The sequence below is a fragment of the Perognathus longimembris genome, chromosome 10 (assembly GCF_023159225.1).
Source record: "Perognathus longimembris pacificus isolate PPM17 chromosome 10, ASM2315922v1, whole genome shotgun sequence".
NCBI lineage: Eukaryota > Metazoa > Chordata > Mammalia > Rodentia > Heteromyidae > Perognathus > Perognathus longimembris.
Genome location: NC_063170.1, coordinates 38,069,235 through 38,086,462, shown reverse-complemented (window position 1 = coordinate 38,086,462; position 17,228 = coordinate 38,069,235). Strand labels below are relative to the sequence as shown.

Sequence of the window (17,228 nt, the reverse complement as noted above, 5' to 3'; positions counted from 1 at the left end):
GGGCTTTGCAGTATGCTGATGTGATTGTGTTACTTGGTGCGAGACTAAACTGGATTTTACATTTTGGACTGCCTCCGAGATATCAGCCACATGTGAAGTTTATTCAGGTACTCAGAAAAGGTTTCACACCAGAGCTATTTGTGGTTCATTGTTCATATTCTCAGCTATTTTCACCTCTGCTCTGTTTTTGGCTTTTGTAAAGAACCTTTTTACTTTTACAAAAGTGAATTTTATAAGCTGTCTGACATAATTACAGGTACCAGAGTAAGCTGGCTTTTCAAGCCAACAAAACATAGCCTGCCACTTTACTTCTTACCAGAAACCTTTCAAAATTAAGTTCCAAATAGTTTGAAAAGCATAATTTTCCTTTTTCGAAATTTGAATATATTTAAAGATAGAGAAAAGAGGTTTAATAGAGTGGTAAATTTAGGATGAAGCATTTACCATTGTTAAGGTATGTATGTATATATATATATATATTTTTTTTTTTTGCCAGTCCCAGTGTCCCTGGCTTCTTTTTGCTCAAGGCTAGCACTCTGCCAACTTGAGCTACAACACCACTTCTGGCCTTTTCTATATATGTGGTGCTGAGGAATCTAACCTAGGGCTTCATGCATATGAGGCAAGCACTCTTGCCACTAGGCCATATTCCCAGCCCAAGGTATGTATCTTTTTTCCTATCTTTCTTTTTTTTATACTGGTCCTAGGGCTTGAACTCAGGACCTTGGTGCTGTCCCTCACCTATTGTGCTCAAGGTTATTACTCTACCATTGAGCCACAGCTCCACTTCTGGCTTTATGTGATTAATTGGAGATAAGTGTCTCCTGTATTTTCCTGCCCAGGCTGGTTTCAAGCCGTGATCCTCATATCTCAGCCTCCCAAATGGTTGGGATTACAGGTATGGGCCACTGGCACTCAGCCTATTTTTCTTTTGCATGTAAAACCTTTTTCACCCTATGGTTGGAAATCTATATACTACTCTGTTTTCACCTGGGAAACTATCCCAGACCTGCCGAAATCAGAAACTCTTAAGGAGGCCTCCTGCAATCTGTGGTTTAAGCCCTCTTATATATGATCTGTGTTTGAATTTGCAAACTTCTGCTCTAGGTATCTATTCCAAATATATAGATATATTTGTTGAACCTTATTACTGGCTAGATTCAAAGTATAATTCAACAGATCAGTGCATTCCTGTGAGTGTAATGGGCCATATCAAAGTTCCATAGAGTGTACTTTATGTACTTTATTACCTTAAATTAGTTATATATAGTGGGATGTTTCACTGTTACATTTCCCTTGAGTAGATTTTATTTTTTTTAAATGCTATTTTTTATTTCCCTTTTTTAAGTAGTTGTACAGAGGAGTTGCCTTTTTTTTTTTTTAATTTGTTTTGTTTTTGTTGCCAGTCCTGGAGCAAGGCTAGCACTCTGCCACTTGAGCCACAGCACCACTTCTGGCTGTTTTCTATATATGTGGTGCTGATGAATCAAACCCAGGACTTCATGTATACGAGGCAAGCACTCTTGCCACTAGGCCATATTCCCAGCCCCCATTGAGTAAATTTTAAAGTGAAAGAAGATGATTAAAGTTCTTTTTACTAGCTGTAATACTCAATATAATTCTATGGACTTTTACAAAGGAACTTCTTTAATATCAAATGTTCTTTTCATATGTTATATATACTCAGTCCACTTATTCAGCTTTTAACTGACTTCAAGAGATTTAAGAATGCTAAGTGAATGAACTCCATTTTATGGAAACAAGTGTTATATCATTGTTGTAATTATTTTCAGCATGCCATGTGAAGCTTGTAGCTTTTTTTTTTGTTTCTCTTGTATTCCCTTCCTGTGGTTTACCCCCGCTATCACTTTATCTCATCTGAGTACCCTGTATACTGTATATACGTGTATTAGAACTAGGGAAGGGAAAGGGAATATCAAAATTGAGAGACAAAGGATAAAAAGACAAATGATTCTAAAAGCAGTACTTACAAAACCATTTTGTGTAAACCAACTGTACAACTCATTGGGGGGAGAGGGAAAGGGTGAAGGGAGAGGCAGGAGAAAAATGTGGGAGGATGCAACAAGTTGAATAAGAAATGTACTCACTGCCTTACGTATGAAACTAACCACTCTGTACATCACTTTGACAATAAATAAGAAAATATTAAAAAAAACTTTTTCAAGATTTAAGAATATATAGTTTCCCTAATAGGGAATAACTAGTACATGTCTAGAATACTCCTAGCAGAAGATCACAATAGCTCAAGAGGTATGCCCATATGAGCATATAAGATGATGCTAAGAGAAATGAATTTCAGGTTATGAAACAAGTGGTATATCACTATTGTAGTTATATTTGCTTCCCATGGTTTACCCCTGATATTAATGTAACTGATTTTAGTACCCTGGATATTGTATACACGTGTACTGGAACTAGGAAAGGGAAAGGGAATATCAAAATCGAGAGCAAACGGCTAAAAAGACAAGCTAACGCAACAGCAATACTTTCAAAACTATATGGTGTAAAACAACTGTACAGCTCATAGGGGGAGAGGGAGAAGCAGGGGGAAAAATGAGGGAGGTGGTAACAAGTTGGATAAGAAATGTACTCACTGCCTTGCATATGAAACTGTAACCCCTCTGTACTTCACTTTGACAATCAAGAAAAATATATATTAAAATAAAAAATAAAAAAAAGATTTAAGAATAAACATCACTAGGCACTGGTAGCTCACACTTGTAATCCTAGCTACTCAGAAGACGAAGATTAAAAGATTGAAGTTCAGAGCCAGCCCAGACAGAAAAGTCTGAGAGACTATCTCCAGTTAGCCAACAAAAAGCCAGACTGAAGATAAAAGAGTCAAATGGTAGAACATCAGCTGTGAGCAAGCAAGCCAAGCAAGAGCACAAGGCCCTGCATTCAAGCAGAGTGCTAGCCTTGAGCAAAAAGAAAGCCAGGGACAGTGCTCAGGCCCTGAGTCCAAGGCCCAGGACTGGCCAAAAAAAATTAAATTAATAAATAAATAAATAACATGACTGGTCATGATTGGTACACACCTGTATCCCAGAAAGTACATGGGAGGCAAAGATAGGAGGATTGAAGGTTGGAGGCTAGCCTGGGCTGCATAGTTAGACCCTGTCTCAAAAAGACTTTTTTACAAAAGAACAGATAGGGGTCTGGGAATATGGCCTAGTGGTAGAGTGCTTGCCTCATATACATGAAGCCCTGGGTTCGATTCATCAGCACCACATATACAGAAAAAGCCAGAAGTGGTGCTGTGACTCAAGTGGTAGAGTGCTAGCTTTGAGCAAAAAGAAGCCAGGGACAGTGCTCAGGCCCTGATTTCAAGCCCCAGGACTGGCAAAAAAAGAAATAAAAATAAAAAAGAACAGATAGGCCTATCCTTCTGCCTTTTCTTTTTTAGGTTGATATCTGTGCAGAAGAATTGGGGAATAATGTAAGGCCTGCGGTGACTTTGCTAGGCGACATAAATGCTGTTACTAAGCAGGTAAGAACTTTTACCAGGGATTTAGCTTATGTGGATATGTTACAATGTTGATTTGTTTGGTGACAGAAAACACCTAATCATCCAACTTTGAACTTGGTAAATCCAACTTCTTATACAGAGCTCATATTTATGTAAGTTAAGTAATTTTGGATGACACTTAAGAATTTAAATTCATCCATTAGGCAAACTTTCTGAAAAATTATAATACAACTTTTCAGCCAAGAAATGATGTATACACTGAAAACAAAGTTGTGGGGCACACTGACTGGCCCCGCCTGTCCATGCCCCAGAAGTGTGTGGTTGTTGCGCCTTGGGAGTGAGGCCCTGAAGAGCCCCGCCTGCCTCAGTCCCTGGGGTGGTGCTTGCTTGTACCGCCTCCCGGAAGAGGGATCCTGGTTAGCCCCGCCTGCCTTCTGGGTGCGGAACTGGAAAGGCGGCTCTAGCTGGCCACGCCTCCCAGCCTTAAGACCATGTGCAGCAAGATGGCTGCCGGCAGTAATCTGGGGGCGGTCCTGCTAGTACTTAGGCCGCCCCTTAGGGAGGTCCCATGGCCTTCTGCCCTTGACTGACAGCTTGGACCACCAATCATTGCCCCTGGCTAGGTATGTTACACCCTCCTCTTCCTGCTGCCATTGCCCATACTTAAGATCGGGTCCGCCCCGCTAAAACTGAGAGCAGTCTTGAACCTCTCCCGAGTCGTCTGATTGTCCAACTGCCGGCGAAAGGTTGGGTTGGGCTGGGTGCGGGCGACTCGTGGCTCGTTACCTATTCTGGGTTCACACTCAGCAGGGTGCGCTTCCTTGCCTCTCCCGCTGGTTGGGAGAGCACCCGGGGTGCAGGGACCCCTGCACAAAGTAGCATTTTTTTAGACAATAAAGAGCTTTTTACTTTTCAGACTGTACAATCGGTGACTTCTCTGGGTTCTTTTTTTTTTTTTTTTTTGCCAGTCCTGGGCCTTGGACTCAGGGCCTGAGCACTGTCCCTGGCTTCTTTTTGCTCAAGGCTAGCACTCTGCCACTTGAGCCTCAGCGCCACTTCTGGCCATTTTCTGTATATGTGGTGCTGGGGAATCAAACCCAGGGCTTTATGTATACGAGGCAAGCACTCTTGCCACTAGGTCATATTCCCAGCCTGTTCTGTGAGTTCTTGTTACTTTTACACAATTTCTGTATTTCAGTGTGACTAATTTGTGACTTGATCTTCAGGTGATACTTGTAGTGATAACTACATAATATTAAGATGCATCCCCATTCATATATGAAATCACTCTGGAGCATCTGGTCTATCATAGGACTCTTTAGATATTTTTTTAGCCTTCCTGTAAGGGTTCTGTTGAGGGGTGGTTCTTGTAGTGTCAGATACTGAGGAAGGCTTAAGAGCCCCTGCCCTTGAGATGTGAAGGAGGTAGCACTTCCCTCTGTCCTATAGGAATCCCAATATCTGACAGAAGTCCATATTAACCCAGACAAAAGCGTACCATGTTTTCTGTTTGTCTTCCATCAGTTGTTTTGATGCACACAGGAAAAACAGTATGGACAATGTGAAGGGCAGAATAGTATAACATTATAACTTTAAGAAGAGATTTTTCAGCTATTTTGGAGACTGAGATCTGGAGAATTGTAGTTCAAGACCAGCCTGGGCAAAAAGTTCACAAGACCTTATCTAAACAAACAAGTGATTATAGTACGTGCCTGTGATCCCAGCTTCATGGGTAGCAGGATTGAAGTCAGGCTGGCCCTGTGTAAAGTGCTAGGGGTGGGGCACAGTTAAGGCCCTGAACTCAAATCCCATATTGCCAAGAAAGAAAAAAAAGGTTTTTTTTTTTTGAGGTATTAGGGTTTGAACTCAGGCCTCTTAATTGCTATGCTAGCATTCTACCTCTTTTTTCTTTCTTTTTTCCTTTCTTTCTTTTTTTTTTTTTTTTTTATCCCATCATAAGGCTTGAACTCTGGGTTTGGGCACTGTCCCTCAGCTCTTGTTCCAGGCTAGTGCTCTTTCACTTTGAGCCATAGCTCCACTTCCAATTTTCTGGTGGTTAATTGTAGATGAGTTTCTCAGAGTTTCCTGCCTCAGCTGGCTTTGAACCTCGATCTTTAGATTTCAGCTTCCACATTAGCTAGGATTACAGGTGTGAGCCACTAGTGCCCAGTTGCATTCTACTTCTTGAGCCATGCCTCCTGCCCTAGTTTTGCTGGTTATTTTGGATATAGACTCTAACAGTTGCTTTTTTTTTTTTTTTTTTGCTGGTCCTGGGGCTTGAACTCAGGGCTTAGGCAATGTCCCTGAGCTTTTGCTCAAGGCTGGCACACTACTACTTGAGCCAAAGGGCCACTTCTTGCTTTTTGTGTTTATGTAGTACTGAGGAATTTAACCCAGGGCTTCATGCATGCTAGCTGGGCAAGCACTCTACCACTAAGCCACATTCCCAGCCCTCTAGCAGGTTTTTTGTTTTGGGGGGATTTTTTTGTGCTTTGTTTTGTTTTGTTTTGGTATGTGTGTTTCATTACCTTGGCTGGTTTTAAACCACACTTCTCCACAGCTCAGTTTCCTGAGGATAACAGGAATGAGCCACTGGTGATTGGCACACAGAGACATTTTTTTTAAAGTTATTAATGCAATATAAGTCTAGTGTAGAAAAGGAAATTTTAAAAATTGTGAGTATTTTGTTTTTGTTAACAGCTTTTAGAACACTTTGATAAAACACCATGGCAGCATCCTACAGAGAGCGAATGGTGGAAGACTCTGAGGGAAAAAATGGAGAACAATGAAGCTATATCCAAGGTAACATGAGACCCACTGAAATGCAGAAACTCTTGGGCTGATGAGTCACTTAGCTTTGCTGTAATATGACGTATGTATTCCTAGGAATCATCATCACATGATAAAATCATAAGGCTCAAAAAGGAGTGGTACAGCCTGATGGGATGTTGCTATTAAAATCCCAGGTGGCTTTTATCTCAGCACTAGAAGGCAGAGCACTGTACAGAGGCATGTACCTTGCTGGTTTTTACTCCATTCAAGAACTCTACAATTACATAGCATATCTCCCTTACTGTCCAGTTTGTGGAAGAACTGAATTTTGAGATTGTATTCTATAATCCTAACATTTTCATTTTAAATTTAAGACCATAATATTTTAGATGAAAATACTCTGAAATAAAATTTTCAGTTTTTTTTTTTTTTTTTTTTTTTGCCAGTCCTGGGCCTTGGACTCAGGGCCTGAGCACTGTCCCTGGCTTCTTTTTGCTCAAGGCTAGCACTCTGCCACTTGAGCTGTAGCGCCACTTCTGGCCATTTTCTATATATGTGGTGCTGGGGAATTGAACCGAGGGCTTCATGTATAAGAGGCAAGCGCTCTTGCCACTAGGCCATATCCCCAGCCCCGTAAAATTTTCAGTTTTTTTGACGTAGAGTTTTCCTAAGAGTGTTCAAAATGATTTATTTTTGTTTTACCCAATGTTTCTCAGTTATGGGACTTAAGGAATTTCCAGAGTCTTTATATGTTACTGTTTATCATGGATCTCTAGGACAAGTGATATTCCCCAGCTTATTTAATGTGTCTCAAACTGGAATCTGGAACACATTCTTCTTTTTCTTTTTTCTCCTCCTCTTCTTCTTCTTCTTCTTCTTCTTCTTCTTCTTCTTCTTCTTCTTCTTCTTCTTCTTCTTCTTCTTCTTTTTTCTTCTTTCTTCTTTCTTCTTCTTCCTTTTTGTCAGTCCTGGGGCTTGAACTCTGCCTGAGCACTCTCCCTGGCTTCTCTTTTTTTTTTCCTCAAGGCTAGCACTCTACCACCTGAGCTACAACACCACTTCTGGCTTTTTCTGTATATGTGGTGCTTGAGGAATCAAACCCAGGGCTTCATGTATGCAGGGCAAGCACTTACCACTAGGCCATATTCCCAGCCCACACATTTTTCTTTTATGTCCCCATACATACTGATCACAGGCCAAAGTGTAGCTGTTGTATAGCCATTTGGATATCTTATAGTTGTTGCTTAACTATTTCCAAATAAGTTTGATAGTAACTTACTGGCATTGTCCTCATCTAATTTAGAACATATTCCTCTCTACTGTTTTAGGAGTTAGCCTCCAGAAAGTCACTACCTATGAATTATTACACAGTATTCTACTACATTCAAGAACAGCTGCCCAGAGATTGTTATATAGTAAGTGAAGGAGCAAATACTATGGACATTGGACGCACTGTACTTCAAAACTATTTTCCTCGTCACAGGTAAGATTTCCAAGAAAGAGCCTGGCACCAGTAGCTACTACTCCTACTCCTATTACTAGCTCCTAATCAGGAGGCTGAGATCTGAGAATAGCAGTTTGAAGCCCACCTCAACAGATTTGGGACTTTTTTTTTTTGGTGGTTCTTGGGGGCTTGAACTCAGCCTGGGCGCTGCTCTTTAGCTCTTTTGCTCAAAGCTAGTGATCTACCACTTTGAGCCACAGCTTCACTACTGGTTTTTAAATGGTTAATAGGAGATAAGAGTCTCATGGGGACTTTTCTGCCCAGGCTGACTTCAAACAGCAATTCTCAGATCTCAACCTCCTGAGCTAGGATTACAGGCATGAGCCATTGGCACCTAGTCTCTAAAAGACTCTTTATCTCCAGTAAACCTGAAAAAAAAAACAAACCCAAAAAACTCAAGACTGGAGGTATAGCTCAAATAGTAGAGCTCCAGCTATGGGCAGAAAAAGTTGAGTGAGAGTGTGAGGCCCTCCCTCAGCTGAAACCCTAGCACTAGCCAAAAATAAGACTTCCAAGAAAGAAACTAATTAATTATAATATATTTAATTTGAAAATACAGCAATGCAGATTAAGAAAACATTTGAGGACTACATATGTTCAGATTATAGGTATTTTTACATGAAGATTTATATGCTTAGTATAGCATTTGATAGTTTATATACTTAATATTCTTCAAACAGACATGAGTTACTGTTTCTTCTCACGTTGCTTGTCTTTGGCAACTTAGTTCCCTGTACTCTAAATATTTTATTCAGAAGAAAAAGAGCTTCTTTCATTTTTTGTTTTTTCTTGAACCATGTAAACATAGCTAGAAAGTTTATGCCAACCCTGTGACATGCTCCAGAGTTTTATTTTAGCTTTGTTCCCTAACAGGCTTGATGCTGGTACTTTTGGAACAATGGGTGTTGGTTTGGGGTTTGCTATTGCAGCTGCTCTAGTGGCTAAAGATAGAAACCCCAAGCAACGGGTCATCTGTGTGGAAGGAGACAGTGCCTTTGGGTTTTCCGGTATGGAGGTGGAAACTATCTGCAGGTAAAACAGAATCCAGAACCAGAGCATTTCATTCTTGTAAATGTGAAAAACTGCACACGAGACGCACTTGCCTGACATTGTTGCCAAGTGTTCATCATGTGCCAGTTAAGTGACCCAGGATTTTTCTCTCCCAAAACAGTATGGTCATACTAAGAATCTGCACAGCTGTGGGAAGTAGTTTTGAGATCACTGAAGAAAAGATGTTTGGGCCTAAGAGACACTTGTTTTTTTCTCCAAGGAGATTGAGAGTATTGCCTCTGGGACAAGTGATCCATATTTAAACACTGGTTCCACCATGTCAGAGCCAAGCGGCACTTAACCAACTACCTCATCTCTAAAACAAGGATAGGAATACTTTCTGCCTTGCAGGTGGTTGTGAGGACCAAACAAGATCATTAAGTTAAAATGTATGCAATTCGGTAAATGTGTGCCATTCATAATCTTGTAGTTGTGAGCATTCATGGAGAAACTCGTGCCTGTGGCTCCTACTATACAAGTATGAGAGCTTTATCCCCCAGCTTTATCTATAGTAAAAACATTCTAAGTCAGGGATCTTAGAGGTCTTTCGATCTTTGATATATCAAAGCTTTGAAAGATGTTTTGGATCTTTCAAAGCTTTGATACACAAAACTGTCAAGGTGAAGGGGGAAGATTGCCTGTTAGAATGCCTGTGTTGACAACCAAGTGATATATACCAAAAAGATAATTTATGGGAAGTCAACATTCTAGAGAATAATTACTCTTTTTTAGCATAAAGGACAAATAGTTACCACATTTCTTCTTCTTTTTTTTTTTTTTGCTAGTCCTGCACCTTCGACTCAGTGCCTGAGCACTGTCCCTGGCTTCTTATTGCTCAAGGCAAGCACTCTGCCGCTTGAGCCACAGCGCCACTTCTGGCCATTTTCTGTATATTTGGTGCTGGGGAATTGAACCCAGGACCTCATGTATATGAGGCGAGCACTCTTGTCACTAGGCCATACCCCCAGCCCCCCACATTCTTTTATTAATGAAGTTTAATCAGTCTTTTTTTTTTGTCTTTGCTATAGTATATAGGATATTGTTAGATGCTTTTTTTCACACCATGTCATGTGTTTCTGATTTCAAGTGCAGTGTTTTGAGTGCACATTGAAAATGTTCATCACTGTGTCTCATGTCACCTAGCAAAGGCTGCTTGTCTGTGAGGGGCTCAATTAAAAGAAATGGTACTTCTCCCTAGGAACCATGTAGGGGTATTAATTAGGAAAGATGTTTCTCTTTTTCTTTTTGGCATTTCAGACAAAATATATGCTTTTTATTGGCGTGTATTGTACATAGAGTATATTAAAAACTCAGAAAATGAAACACCAAAATAACCAAAAATCCAATTAATAAGTGGATGAATGACCTGAAAAGACATTTTTCAAATAAAGAAGTACAAACAGCTAATAGGTAAATGAAAAACTACTTGAAAAACTGGTCAACATCTTCACCATCAGGGAAGATATTTTTTTCTATTAGCATCTGGATCTTCAAAAATTCAGCCTAAAGTAAACCAATTTCTTTAAATTAAAAAAATAATTTTCTCCATATTTTGCTTTCACTTATAGGTACAATTTGCCAATCATACTCATAGTAGTGAACAATAATGGAATTTACCAAGGTATTAATATAGATACTTGGAAAGAAATGTTAAAATTTCAAGATGCAACTACAGGGTGAGTATTTACTTTGTCTCACATATTTTAATCTGTGTTTTAAAAGTTTATTGTTTTAGGGTGGCATGTGTCTATAATCCCATTTACTTGGTAGGCAGCGACAGGAGGATAGAGGTTCAAGGTCTATCAAGGCCCTACTGATGAATATTGAATTGAGTATAGACAGCATTTATGCCCATATATAAAAACAACTAAAAAATTAAACACTACAATCACAATCCTATCAAGAAATAGGAGATGAGTATTGTTTGTTTTGATTGTTGGTCCTTAATAAGCCAACCCTGTATTCCTGGTTCCTTTTTGCACAATGATCTATGATTAGGTGCTTCATAAATAATTTATAATTAGGTAGCCACTGAAGATTCACACCAGTAAATGTAATGTCTGTGCCTTGTTAATGACAAAACTTATTGCAAAAGACCCCCCCAGACCTATTATTCCTACACCGGGAGGAAATATGTATGTCTACACATTGTACATGATCCAGAGGTCATTCTTCCTGTTATCACATGGCTAAATCTTGGTCATCTGATGGCAGTCAAGCTAAGATAGTGTTATAGCTGGCTATGGAGGACAGGACAGATGTGAACGTATGGGCCTGGGGGTGGTACAGGGTACCAACATGGTTTCTGCTGCCCTGACTTCAAGTGTTGTATCATTGCTATTTTTCAGTAACTGCTTTTTTTCTTTTGGATTCATAATAGTTGAACGTGTAAGCAGTATAGGATCATGTTGCAGCATAAGTTTAATTAACATTAAGTGAAATTAAAAGCTCATCTGTTCAGTTTAATTGTATTTCAGTCACTCATACAATAGGTGGCCAGTGGCTACCATATTGGCTTTAAAACACTTCCATCATCGCAGAAAGTTCAATTGGACTCAATTAAAAATATTGAAAGCTGGATGTAGTAGTATACCCTCATAGCCCCAGCTACTCAGAAAAATATAAAAAATGTTGTTGTGTTAGACTTTTCATTATTGTGACAAATACCTTTTAGAAGTAGTTTATGGGAGGAAATATTTATTTTGGCACAGTTTCAGAGATTTCAGTTCATGGTAGACTGGTTCTGTTGCTTTTGACCTGAGTCAAGGTTGCACATCATGGTAGAATATAGGTTGAATAATCAGGAAACATAGCAAAGTAGAAGCAGGAAGGGGCCAGGGCAAGTTATAGCTCCCAAGGACTCATCTCCAATGATTTGCTTTCTTCAATCAGGCTCTACCTACCACAGTTACCTCCCAATGGTATGTCCAGATTTTGAATCCATCAGTAGATTAATCAAGTTACTTCCCAGAACCCCTAACTCTGAACACTGCTTGCAGCAAGGACTTAGCGTTTAATATTCTAGCCTTTTAGGGGGATGCTTTATAGCCAAGCCACAGTAGTTTTCTGACATCTCAGTTTAAGTGTTAGAGGCTAGAGTATGCCTTTCAGCTCAACTTAGAGTTTGTCACAAACTATTTCAGAGAATGATTTTTTTTGTGTGTCCTAAAGCTTTACATTTCACTGATTCATGATTTTCTTTTTAGGGTTCTTCCAATGTGTCTCTTGCCAAATGCACATTATGAGCAGGTCATGACTGCATTTGGAGGCAAAGGGTATTTTGTACAGACACCAGAAGATCTCCAAAAATCCCTGAGGCAGACCCTGGCCAACACAACTCAACCCTCTCTTATCAACATCATGATTGAGCCACAAAGCACACGGAAGGCCCAGGTAAATGTATTTGCTATGAAGCAAGCAAAAATACAGTTGCTCTCTCCCTGTTCTTCTCTAGAAAGGAACACTCTCCACAGTTCTTTCTGAACCATTTCCAAGTTTAGTAATTTCATTACTTAATTCACTGACTATTAAGATACTGGCAGGTGTTCTGTGTCAGAGAGCATGTGCCAAGCAAAACTAGGCTTACAGTTCAGTGAGGGAGTGGACAGTCCAGTGACCTCATGACTGAATATTGCATGACCGTGCAAGATAACTGCCTAGAAAGAGCCAGTTCTAAGCAAACATAAAACTAAAGAATCTAATTTTTGTTGGGGTTAAGTATAGCTTCAATTGTAAATTATTTTTCTTAGGTACCTGATAACTTTTAGTCATTTTGTTGTTGCAAAGTTATTACCTAAGCATGGAGACATTACAGTGATCCCTCACCTAACGCAGGAGTTAGATTCCAGAGGCCCCTGCAGTAGGTGAGAATCCACAGAGTAGCAGTTTTAGGTACTCATCCATCAGCATAATGCAGTTTACTTACTGCTATTTTGTGGATTTTCACCTATCATGGGTTTCTCTGAACGTGACTACTGTGATATGTGAGGGATCACGACTTCCATGTTTTTTTTAAAAAAACCTTGTAATACAGTGAAGCTGCAAGAAGTGAATTACTGCAGTATAGTGAAGGATGACTGTGGTTCTAGAATTATTTAACAGTAAGTAGTCACACAGGTAACTATTCCTTGTGACTCTTACAAGCATTCTTTTAACAAAAAGAGTTGCTGTACAGTCATTCTTAGTGCTTGGGGTGCATTATTTATTTGGAACAAGGTCAGAGCAACTACAGTTTAATACATTTGTTCTTTCTGACTGAATGTTGTCTTTCTTTTTGTAGGATTTCCACTGGCTCACTCGCTCTAATATGTAAATAAAGATATCAATTGATGGTCTTTGAGTTTTTTCTTTTCTACAAAGTGGAATTTTATTTTCTGTGGCACAAGTACAATAATGTTAAAATTGTACAAAAAACAACAACTTTAAAGTATATTCTATAGTAAAGGAATGGATTAAAAACTGAAAATCGTCAAAGATTCATATGCTTTTAAAAAAGGCTTGATACCAGCCTGTGGCACTGTTAGTGATGATGGAGCAATCTGGAAAGAGGTTGTTGGAGGTGTGCCAGTGAAGGCAATATTGGTATCCTGCCCTCTTAAAGTCTTCTTCCTGGCTACCATGAAGTGAACGGCTTCCTATGCCACATATTTCCTGCTGTGATATACTACCCTGCAATAGGCTCAAAGGCAGGAGGACCAAGCAACCATGGGCTGAAACTTCTGGAACTATTAAAGTAAATCCTTCCTGATTTTAAGTTGATTTTTGAACTATTTCCTCACAGTCATGGAGAACTGACTAATAGTCAGAAATTAACTATTTAAGGGGGGTTGAGGGTTGAAACCTGAAGGTTTGGCTCAAGCAGTAGAACATCTGTCTTGTAAACATGAGGCCCTGAGGTCAAATCTCAGTACCACCAAAAAAAGTTACCTAATAGAGAGATAGAGTCAGTAAGTTGGGTTGTGTAGGCTAAGTTCTTTTTCATATTTTGTCTTGATCACTTAATAACTTAGTGCATATTGAAACTTGTCCTATACTTATGAATTGTGTGCTTTTCTTTTTTTCCTTGCCAATCCTGGGCCTTGGACTCAGGGCCTGAGCATTGCCTGGCTTCTTTTTGCTCAAGGCTAGCACTCTATCTCTTGAGCCACAGCACCACTTCCAGCTTTCTCTGTTTATGTGGTACTGAGGAATTGAACCCAGGGCTTCATACATGCTAGGCAAGCACTGTACCACTAAGCCACATTGCCAGCCCAAGTACTTTTCTTATAAAGTTTATTCAGCCAAAGAAGAAATCATACCACATTCAAACTTAGACTTGCAAAGTATATTTACAGTAGCAAACCCTAATTTTTTCATGCCACTTTGAAATCAGTAGAGTTAGCTTTAATATAATCATGTGCCACCCAATGGCATTTTGGTCAATAAATGGCCAAGTATGGCCAAAAATATGACAGTGGTCTCATATGATTATAATGGAGTTGAATAGTTCCTATCATTTAGTGATAACTTAGCCATTATAGCCAACAGTACAACATACTGCTCCTTTGTTTATGGTGATGCTAGTATAAACCTACTGTACTTCCAAGCATCTATAACACATGCATAATTATGTACTATGTAATACCATGCCAATGAAAAAAATGACTTGCTAGTTTATATATTCACTGAACATACTTTTTTTTTTTTTTGCCAGTCCTGGGGCTTGGACTCAGGGCCTGAGCACTGTGCCTGGCTTTTTGTTTTTCTTTTCAAGGCTAGCACTCTACCTCTTGAGCCACAGTGCCACTTCTGGCTTTTTCTATATATGTGTTGCTGAGGAATTGAACCCAGGGCTTTATGTATGCGAGGCAAGCACTCTACCACTAGGCCACATTCCCAGCCCGCTGAATATACTTTTAAATCAGTATTTTAGACTGTTCCTTGTGCTTATTTTTTTTTTAAGTTTGCTGTAGTATACAGTATGCCATTCTACTTGTATCATCCTCATATATCTCATCTTTAGCATGTCTCCTGACGGCATTATTTTTCTTGTGCTTCATTTAATCTTGTTTTGTTCATCATGGCCATGGAACAATATGTTGTGCGCACACACACACACACACATCTCATATAGCTTAGGTGTGTAGTAGGCTATGCCATCTAGATTCATGTGAAATATACCCTATGTCAATTTTATAGACAAAATCATGCATGAATGGGTTTCTCAGAAAATATCATTATTAAATGATGCATGACTGCATAAAGAACTCATAGAAAAAAATTGATGTATCAGTACAAATTATACTTCATGATGGCTACTTCACAGAAAAAAATGTAAATACATAATAAAAGTGAGCATGAAAAAAATAATTAAAGGAATCCTGTGTTTTCCAATACAGGCAAGAATAAAACCTACTAGATTAGTAGAATAGCAAAACAGAAACTGAAAAATGTGAGTATGAAAGAAAATGACAGAACATAGGGCATACCTTTCAATAGTACCATTTATGTTAATGGTCCTAACTCACCAATTAGATATAGAATAGCAACCTGGATTAAAAAGTTAGATCCAGGGGCTGGGGATATGGCCTAGTGGCAAGAGTGCTTGCCTCGTATTCATGAGGCCCTGGGTTCAATTCCCCAGCACCACATATACAGAAAATGGCCAGAAGGGGCGCTGTGGCTCAAGTGGCAGAGTGCTAGCCTTGAGCAAGAAGAAGCCAGGGACAGTGTTCAGGCCCTGAGTCCAAGCCCCAGGACTGGCCAAAAAAAAAAAAAAAAGTTAGATCCAACCTGGTATCTACAAGAAAGACATCCACTGACAAAGACCAATAAAAGCTTAGGAAGAAAGAATGGAGAAAGATCTTCCAAGCAAATGGACTCTGAAAGCAGCCAGGAGTTGCCATACTTATATCTGGCAAAATAGATTTCAAGTTCAATTAGAAGGGACAGAGATGTTCACTTTATACTAATAAAGGGAACAAACCTTGAGGAAGTGATTATGGTTAACATATGTGGTGTGCCCAAATTCATTAAACATTTCTAGATTTATAAGTACTGGTAGACCACAGCTAATAATAATGGAAGACTTAATACTAACCCAGTCTCACCAGTAGATAGATCATCCAAACAAAAAAGTCAAGCCAGACACCAGTGGCTTACACCACTCATGTGGCTGAAATCAGTATTACAGTTTGAAACCAGGACCGACAGAAAAGTCTGAGACTCATCTCTAACCACCAAAGGGCCAGAAGTAGAGCTGTGGCTTAAGAGGTAGAATTCCAGCTTTGAGTGAAAAAGCTAAGGCACAATACTCAGGCTCTGAGCTCAAGCCCCAGTACTTGCATACATGCACACGTACACTTAAGACCAAAAAGTCAACCAAGAAGTCTCTCACAATGAGATGACTATTTCATCCAACAGTAGGACAAAGTATATTGTTCTCAGGTGCCCACAGAATTTTCTTTAAAATAGATCATATACTAGGATATAGACCAAGTTTTATCAACTACAGGAGAATAACACCTTGCACAGTATCAGACCATTGTAAAATTAACTCAATGGAAAAGGATACTACAGAAAAATTCAAACACCTCAAGACTGAACAACACACTGTTGAATGACTGAAGAGATAAGGCTACTGAAGAAATGGAAAATAAAAATTTTCTTAGAGGGCTGGAAATGTGGCCTAGTGGTAGAGTGCTTGCCTAGCATGCATGAAGCCCTGGGTTTGAATCCTCACCACCACATAAACAGAAAAGGCCAGTAGTGGCACTCTGGCTCAAGAGGTAGAGTGCCTATCTTGAGCAAAAAGAAGCCAGGGTCAGTGCTCAGGCCCTGAGTCCAAGCCCCAGGACTGGCAAAAAAAACCCCAAAACAAACGGTTCCTAGAGTCTAATGAAATTGACAATACCACCTACCAAAATGTATGGTATATACCACAAAGAGGAAAATATATAGCCATAGTGACTGCATCAAAAGAACAGAGCTCTCGGATGCCTAATGATACACCACAAACTTTCAGAAAAACAGGAACAAACTAAATTCAATATTAATAGAAATAGTAAAGATTATGGCAGACTAGGGTGACTAAAGATTATACAAGGGGGGATGGAGGGGAGGGAAGGTGGGAGAAAACTGAGGGAGGGGGTAACAAGTATGACAAGCAATGTACTATCTTACATATATAATTAACCCCTCTGTATATCACCTTGACAAAGTTAAAGTAAGGTTATGCAGAGAATCAGTGGAACAAATTGGTTCTTTGAAAAAATATTGATTGAAAAACCTTTAGCTAATTTGATCCTCTTCTCCCCCCAAAAGAAGAGACTCCATAAAATTTGAAGTGGAAAGGAACGGCACAATACCAATAAAATGCAAGCAATTGTGAGGGAATACTTTGAAATCCTATACTTAAACTGGAAAATCTAGGGG

At 39.4% G+C, this 17,228-nt stretch overlaps 1 protein-coding gene and 1 long non-coding RNA gene across 2 annotated transcripts in view; one reads left to right on the top strand and one right to left on the bottom strand.

The window, feature by feature from the left end:
* Hacl1 (2-hydroxyacyl-CoA lyase 1) overlaps positions 1–13,150 on the top strand; it is a 39,697-nt gene extending 26,547 nt beyond the window's left edge. The window contains exons 10-17 of the mRNA XM_048355903.1: positions 2–107; positions 3,428–3,511; positions 6,191–6,292; positions 7,591–7,745; positions 8,640–8,798; positions 10,385–10,492; positions 12,023–12,209; positions 13,096–13,150. Of these exons, the coding sequence (XP_048211860.1) occupies positions 2–107; positions 3,428–3,511; positions 6,191–6,292; positions 7,591–7,745; positions 8,640–8,798; positions 10,385–10,492; positions 12,023–12,209; positions 13,096–13,128 (934 nt within the window). The 3' untranslated portion in view covers positions 13,129–13,150. The remainder of the gene's footprint in view (position 1; positions 108–3,427; positions 3,512–6,190; positions 6,293–7,590; positions 7,746–8,639; positions 8,799–10,384; positions 10,493–12,022; positions 12,210–13,095) is intronic.
* A 646-nt stretch (positions 13,151–13,796) lies between these two features.
* LOC125358630 lies at positions 13,797–14,524 on the bottom strand. Its single transcript, XR_007212346.1, has 2 exons — positions 14,490–14,524; positions 13,797–13,877 (listed from the first exon to the last, which is right to left on the bottom strand). It is a non-coding gene; the product is annotated as an uncharacterized LOC125358630 (long non-coding RNA).
* Positions 14,525–17,228: the final 2,704 nt, after the last annotated feature.